An 8,465-nucleotide genomic window follows, 5' to 3' on the forward strand; every position below is an offset into this window, starting at 1 on the left:
TTAGTAGGTGACACAACTTCCTCAACCGCATAACATTCAACCATATGAGACTTTTTAATTGATGCCCCAATCTTCTCCCATAATTCACCATTACTAGTTACACACTCAACAACATCACTATCTGCCCACTTAAAGAAAAACTTCAATGCCATCCAATTTTTGTGACCCACATCCCTAGCTATGGCAAACAGTTCATTCATACTAATAGTTTCTAATAAACAAAAATAGATATAGTGAGTTTTCCCACCTAGGTAAGAGGGGTTGTTACCTATATCCACTAATTTTCCTTTGAGATGATACTTTAGGGTGAAAGCATTTGATGTTGGACCTGCACAGTAAACAAATTGATATACAAATATTAGTTTAATGTACCCAATACTATTTAAAGCATTGAACAACAACAAAGTAAGAAAAACAAAACCCCATAACCCGATACAAGTATACCCCACAAACCCTTTGGACCCAATTCAAGATTCCAAAACACTTTAACACAATAACTCACATGTGTTCTCTAACCATAACCAAACAAACAAAATAAAATGACTAAAAACCCCATTTCTTACATGTATAAAAACTAGTACAAACAGGGTTTTATAAAAAGCATATATTTTCTTGAATTTTTAGCATTGTTTCAGACATTCAATATCAAAAGTGTTTCAGAAAGAAGAACAAAAAAGAAGAAAAAGAAAACACGAAGCTTACCGTAAAAGGGGACATCGATCCCTAACCGCTCAGGTGCCGGCCTCGGGTACCCTCTCTTCTTCCTCGAGGAAGAAACCCTTTTCTTTCCCATTCAAATTTCTTGCACAATCGTTTCACTTGTATCAGATTTTGCCCTTAATTGTGAGTGTTTGTTCTTTTTTTTTTTTGAAACAGGTCAGTGAGTGTTTGTTTCTTTATAGGGGAGACTTTAAAATGGGGTTTATTAGAATTTTAGGCTTTTATTCAACAACGGTTATTTTTTTTAACTTCTTCCCTTTTCATATTTTGTTATTTTAAAAAAATGATTATACAAAAAGAAAAGGATCCCATTATTTTTCCCTCCAACCTGAGTCAATTACAATTTTAACCTTTAATCTTATGCCACATCAGCAAATACACGTGATCTGTTAAAAAATCCAACAGAAAGGGTACAATAATATACTGGTTATATATTAGGGAGATTTTTTAACAGCCCTTATATTTTAGGGGCCACAACTCGGTAGTCACATAAGTTCAGGGACCAAATTTGCTAATTATTCTATTAGAAAAGTTGAAAAGTGAGCTTGATATTTGGAGATCCATGTGTTACCTACACTTTAAATGGCCCGGGTAGGTGAACAAACAAGTGCCTTTGCAAAAAAAAAAAAAAAAAAAAAAAAAATTCAAGTCCACACTATCTATCTCCTACTACTAATATTAGCTACTTTTTTGATGAGGAGGCGGGTGAGTCCCTGACGTTAACATTTCATTACATTTCATTTTGGTTGCACCTCACTCGACCCAACTCAACCCAACTCTTTCTCTCTTTCTTCATTTTCTCCGCCTGAAAATCCTTTGATTTTCCCGAGAAAACTATACATTCCAGAAAAGACAAAAAAGAAAGAGAAAAAAACCAGCCCATGATGCTTTCGATTGCTTCCATTTTCCGTCGTTCTACACAGCTGAGAGCTTCGGTTCTACAGTTTCAGCTTTCATCCTACTCTTCTTCCGCGGCTGCAATTCAAGCTGAGAGAACAGTCAAAGAAGGTCCGAGAAACGATTGGACCCGTGATGAGATCAAGGCCGTCTATGATTCTCCTGTTCTCGATCTTCTTTTTCATGGAGTCAGTATTACCACAATCCCCATTTTCTCTCTTTATTATTATGGTTCATATGTTCACTTGTTTTCAGTTCTCAGTGATCATTTCAGACCATAATACTACTTTTTATTGTTAAGTATCGCATGCTTTCATCAATGCACTATGCTCATAGCTTAGATTTTAAGGAGAGCAGAAAATGCATTTTTTTTGTAATGTTAGTGTTTGTTAGCTTTTAATCTTGTTTGCATTGGACCAGTGCAGTGGTCTACATTTTCTTTAAAACCCAAAATTTCTTTGTGGAATAGGGCTAGGAATTTTTAAAAAGAAAACAAGTTTGTTATAAGAGAAAAACTAAAGTAAAAATCCTACCCTCTGCCCTCTTTATATTTGGATTTTTTTTTTCTTTTTTTTTTTTCTGTATTGTCTTGCTTAATATTTTCCAATGTATAGCAACCATTTTCTTCTTTTTCCAGGCTCAAGTTCACAGACATGCTCATAACTTTAGAGAAGTGCAGCAGTGCACTCTTCTTTCTATCAAGACAGGTGGATGTAGTGAGGATTGTTCATATTGTCCTCAGTCATCCAGGTATGATACAGGAGTAAAATCCCAGAAGCTTATGACCAAAGATGCTGTTTTGGAAGCAGCAAAAAAGGTCAATTTCTTTGTCTTCCCACAACTTGTGCTATCTTTCCTCTCCTATGTAGTACTAAAACAGTAATGTAGTGTTTTATGTGAGTTGTCCAATGGTGTGCTAAAGTGCCAAATTTGGCACATTATATCGCCAGCCAAATTTAAAACAACAATAAATACAGTTCTTTTTTATATTACAATTTTACTAGTAAACATTAACGAGAAATTTTAATACATATTTTTCAGTTACAATTGATATTTTGCTTTTTAAAACTAATTTGCATCTTCATATGCTTGTGTATGTACAATTGCGAATGGTGTGCCTAATATATCATTTGTTTATTTTTGGTTCCAAATTTGGCACTATATTTAGATCTTGCATTGCATTGTGATGGTGTAAGATACCATTAATTTCGTAGAAATTTCATTTCTACCGTGCTGGTTGCATTTGGAGTTTCTAACTGCATTAACACTTTACTGGGCTGCTATTTTTTGTGTTTGATCTTTTTGTTTTTCCTGAAGCATACACGAACGAGCATACATTTATATCCTAGAGACAGCTAACTTTGACCTGAACTATAATCTCAACTAATAAAAATGACACCGGTGAAACAAACCTTAGAATATACTTGTATGTAAACTACGTCTCATAATATGATTAACCTGTCTCATTGAAAACATGCATGGACTATTTTTGGTAATGGGAATTTAATGATATTGTACTTGTCCGGAATGAATCATGTCCAGTACTTGGTGAGTATGAAAGAGCCTTGTTGGAAGCCTCTCGCTGTACTGAACTTCCAAACTTCAGACTAGTGTGTGATATTGGCCTCCTATGACCTAATTGTATCACCAAATAGAGCCAGAGGAAAAACTTACAACTTTATTGTCTGTTGTAGGTGGTTACTGTTTATTTTATCTCTTTTACTGCTGCTAAGAACCAACAACATAACTTCAAATTAAGAATTTACTCAAGCATTCCTCTTCAGGATTAGTTTTCTAAATTTTAAGCACTCTATGAGCAGATGCTGTCCTAATGTTTATTAACCTCCATGGTCTGACATCACAATATTATATTGTTGTTTAAGGTTTATTTGTATTCAAATTTCTGCAGTCATCTTATGAAAAGAATCTCATCAGTCTGAAGCTAGGCTTTCTTGTGAATGCAGTATTATTGTCTTTTCCTATCAGAGAGATTTTGATGACCATACCAAAAAAAGATTCTGAGAATGGATTCATGTTTTGTCTACCTGATGATTTCACTAAGTTTCTGTGAGAAGCATTTATTAGCACAGAAATGATATTCAACTCATTGTTCTTTATTCTATGTTATTCCTACTACTGCTTTTTAGTGTTTTATTTATGTTATCTAATCACACTTTTCTGTTTATAGCATCATCTGATTTGCTCCTTTGCAGGCGAAAGAGGCTGGTAGTACACGTTTTTGTATGGGTGCAGCATGGAGAGAGACAGTGGGAAGAAAGACAAACTTCAACCAGATCCTTGAATATGTTACAGAAATAAGGTACCTGAATTTGGCTTATAGGAAGAGTGAATAGACTCAGGAAGGAGATCCATTCTGTTAAATACAGATGAGTTCATTCAATCTGATGTACCCTGGAATGTTCAATGTCGCTCTCTTAATTACTATATCATGATCATTAAATTGTTCTGTCAGTAGCAGTGAATTAAAGTTTATGCTGCTGGCATGTGTTTTATTATACCTGATATCATTGATGGGCCATCTTTTATTATGTAAACTTTCATGAAGATTGGAGCCTTTAAATTATTTCTTGTCATTTTTTTTTCTTGATATTTTTCACTAGTCTTTTAGTAGTTATGTGATACAACCATTTAGGTAGAACTCACTCCCAAAAGCTAGTCTAAGAGAAGAGGGTGCCCAAGTAGTTATATACTACCAACCAAACCCATACTTGGTCAATGTGGGATCCTAACAATACACCCTCCTTTAGTCCCGACGTCCATGACGGCCTACTCTGCGGTGGCGCAGTCTAGGCTTAATCCACTGGTCGTCTCTTCCGTGATGTCGGTCCAACCTAAGATTGCATGGCTCTGATATCACTAGTTACAATAACGTATGAGAGGAAGATGCCCGAAGAGTTATGTACTACCAACCAATGCCATACTAACATTATACTGCAGAAGTGTAGTGTTGTAGCTTAGTATAAGTTTTGTTGAAAGGTTGGCGTTCTGGACTATACCAATGGTTTTAATTTATTTGAGTTTTGCACCCTCTTTGTTATATCAAAATTACAGTGACACCTTTTGGCCAAAAACTATTTATCATACCCCATATGTATAATATATATTTATATATATATATAAATATATTATAAGATACAGTTGTGGGAACTTGAATACTGTATCATCACACATATACACTCACCGACCCAAGTACTTGAGCTAGACCAAAGTAGTTGCAAATACCATTTCATTGTAAATTCATTAATTAAAAGAGTGAAAAACAAAACCCCAATGCATCTGAAAACACCACCTTCTGATTTATGGTTAGTTATAGTGGATAATTGTTATGTTATGCAGGAATATGGGGATGGAAGTATGCTGCACTTTGGGTATGATAGAGAAACAGCAAGCTGAAGCACTCAAGAAGGCAGGCCTCACAGCTTATAACCACAATCTTGATACATCAAGGGAATATTACCCGAACATTATTACAACAAGAACCTATGATGACCGCCTTCAAACCCTTCAGTATGTCCGGGATGCAGGGATTAATGTTTGCTCAGGTAAGAAATCCTAGTAAATATGATTCTACTGCTGAATGAAGTTGGTCAGAAAAGCTTTTTGCAACAAATTTTTGTATGCTGGGCTCTTGGAACTTTTGTTCTTGACGTTGCTTAACTATCATCTTATAAAAGATATATGAAAACATCTAGAATTGCTTGGAGCTCAATCTTGCACCAGCAACATGCTGTAGTCTTGGCTGTTACTCTTGTTACAAAATTTGACTTACGTATCATGATCCCATCCATTCTTCTCATTTTAGTGGTCTCTGTTGTGCAAGCTGTTCCCTGTAAGAAAAAGAATACGAAATGAAATTCGTTAAATTATATCTTCTTTATGGTTCAACTGATTTTGAATGTTGATTTACTAAAATAAGTAATCATTGGTATTTTAATTGCAAATGTTGAATTTTTTGTATCATCTGGGCATGAAAAATGAAAAAGAAATCTGATTTCCCCTTCTTCAAGTCCCACTGCTGATTCAAGCACAAAAAAGTAATTTTGCTCAGTGTTTAATGGATCGAAATTGATCTGATTCCCCCTTCCTTTTCTTTATGATTATTGGTTTCATATTTTTATTCTTATAACATTCAATTGTCAAATACATCCCCAAGTCCTCAAAGAAAATGAGGAAGAAAAGTGAACGATATTCTTCTGAATGTGTGATGATAGTTATCTTTTGCATTATCAGGAGGAATAATAGGCCTTGGAGAGGCAGAGGAGGATCGAGTCGGTTTATTACATACTTTGGCAACACTACCCACACATCCAGAGAGTGTTCCCATCAATGCATTACTTGCAGTGAAAGGCACACCTCTTCAAGAACAAAAGGTAAAGAAGTACAGTACATATATTTATCTATATATAATGTACATATATTCCAGCTTAGCATTAAGGTGTTGCTGCTTTTGGCAAATTAATTAGCATAAATGCCTGGTTGGTATCTGTCATTAGAGGGTTTTGTACTATTTGTTTCTTAATGTGCACCGTATATTTCTTTACACAGTTTTTCACAATATGAAGACAAATTAGACAATAGTAGGGGGAGTGTTGTTCATTTAATTTTAAATTGCGATACACGTGTTGTCTTTGCATGATTTAAGAGGTTTAACAGAATTCATATTTCTATAATCTAGCCGGTTGAAATATGGGAGATGATTCGGATGATTGCCACTGCTCGTATTGTTATGCCAAAAGCAATGGTGAGGCTGTCAGCTGGTAGAGTTCGATTCTCCATGCCTGAGCAGGCATTATGTTTTTTGGCTGGAGCAAATTCAATTTTCACGGGTGAGAAGTTGTTGACTACCCCAAACAATGATTTTGATGCTGATCAACTCATGTTCAAGGTGCTGGGACTGACCCCGAAGTCTCCTAGTTTTTTGGATGAAATATCAACAGTAGATGAATCAGAAGGTCGTCAGGAAGCAGTTTCTAGCTCGGCTTGAATTTACTGGTAAAAAGCATAAGGTATTTCATAGCATTAGTCAGTAGCCTGTAGACTAGCTTTGTAGCTTGTAACTTGTAGCCAGTTACTGAATTTTCACTGTTATGAAAACGGTGTATCGATTCCTGGCATTTGATTCTCTAAGTAATCCAGTTAAATATGTGAAAAAGGGGGCCTGGAGCGCATCTGTAAGGTGTCGTTTGGTTGTAATGAATGAATGTAGTGGTAACGACAATGGAACATGAAAGGAACTTTTAAACTTTTGTATGGTTTGGAATTTGAAATAATTATTGTGATTTGTTCTTTATAGAATGCAGAGTCAAGTGTATTTTTTACAACTGTGCTTTAAAATGAATTTGTTGTAGTATTTTATTTGGTAAATGAATAAATAACGATCAGCTTTGAATTACAAAGCTTGTGCTTAGCGAATGGGGTTAACCCAATGTTGCTAGTTCTGCTGTAACAACTAAGCTCTCTCCAAGATCTTTCAACGACTTAATACATCTAATGACTGCAGTTATCCACGTGACATTCTCAAAGAGAAACCGCTCCTAGGAACAACATGAAGTCTGTTATACTGCATTTGATCCGTACTAAGTGCGAATTTTATATTTTGAATCCAATTCAATTCGTACAATAATTCAAATCTAATTTAGTCTAATCTGTAAAAGTGTAAATTGGATCGATTATTTTGGATTAGTTACATTTTAATATCAAGTTATTTAATATTTATTAAAAATATTTTTTTCACATAACTAACAACAAAAACAAAATAAGTTATTGTTCTTTTATGTCTCTAACAATAAATTAAAATAAATAAAATAAAAAATTTAAAAGAAGAAAAAAAATAATATGTAGAAAGAAATGATTAATTTTGTTTTAAGTTATATTTTCCCTATATAATAATAGACTATAAATTTAATCTATTAAGTTTTTATTAGAATCTTAAATTACTATTTTTTTTTTTGCATTAAAATATTAATTGCACATAATTTTTTTTTTAAAAAATATATATAAATATGTGTGGATTGGATTTGATTGGTTACTTTTACTATATCAATCAACATCCAATCTGCACAAATGCAGAATTTGAATTTTCCAATCCAATCCGTTTTAAGTGCGGATATCCGCACTTTGCTGATTGGATTGGATTGGATCATGCGAATTGGATTAATCGGGTATTTTATGAACACCCCTAACCTCTATGGAGAAAGACGGCTATTAATGCCCCAGGGTTAGGATGCCCTTCTGATCTGCGAGACAGAGTTGCGCAAAACGATAGGCCCGGTGCCTTCGGGGATGGAAAAATTGTCCTAATCATTCTGTTAACCAAGACAATAAGGTAGAGATATTTTCTCCTGAAGAAAGTTAGTCAACTTTAGTCCTCTGTAGGCATCTGAACGCCAAACGGGAAACGGGATCAAGCCAAAGGAGAAAAGGCAAGGTGTTATACCCATACTTCGAGTAGCAATATGATGCTGACACGTGTAATATAGCTGGAATATGAACCTGCCCAAATTATACAATAATAAATACGTTCAGACAGCTCGCCTCAAAAAATACAGTTGGTAGAAATATTCAAACTCACCCTCTTAAAAACAACGTCGAGCCATGAATAATAACTACTGACTGATGAGACTAGCGAGATCAATGAAAGAGAAGGAAGGTCCATCTCGAGATAAACAGAATACACAACAATGACAATGTTTGGAAAGGGTAGATAATGAATTATTCAAAGAGCTCGTAGCTCATTGACCCACAGACTCGTGAGTATATTCAAAGACTAAAGACAATATCCCCAACATGATTCACCTTGCAATTGTCATACTGTGATAAGCATCTCG

General features: G+C 34.8%; 1 protein-coding gene across 2 annotated transcripts; it reads left to right on the forward strand.

The window, feature by feature from the left end:
- Positions 1-604: 604 nt before the first annotated feature.
- Positions 605-6,933, forward strand: LOC115722692 (biotin synthase, mitochondrial). 2 transcript variants are annotated; one of them, XM_061103709.1, is made up of 7 exons: positions 605-1,130; positions 1,175-1,805; positions 2,255-2,434; positions 3,831-3,937; positions 4,975-5,180; positions 5,869-6,008; positions 6,314-6,933. In XM_061103709.1, the coding sequence occupies exons 2-7, from the start codon at positions 1,602-1,604 to the stop codon at positions 6,620-6,622; spliced, it is 1,146 nt and encodes a 381-aa protein (XP_060959692.1). In that variant the 5' UTR covers positions 605-1,130; positions 1,175-1,601; the 3' UTR covers positions 6,623-6,933. The 2 variants fall into 2 exon arrangements, with proteins under 2 accessions (XP_060959692.1, XP_060959691.1); XM_061103708.1 differs by having other exon boundaries at positions 1,189-1,805.
- The last annotated feature ends 1,532 nt before the right edge of the window (positions 6,934-8,465 follow it).

Source organism: Cannabis sativa, chromosome 9 (genome assembly GCF_029168945.1).
Source record: "Cannabis sativa cultivar Pink pepper isolate KNU-18-1 chromosome 9, ASM2916894v1, whole genome shotgun sequence".
Taxonomy (NCBI): Eukaryota; Viridiplantae; Streptophyta; class Magnoliopsida; order Rosales; family Cannabaceae; genus Cannabis; species Cannabis sativa.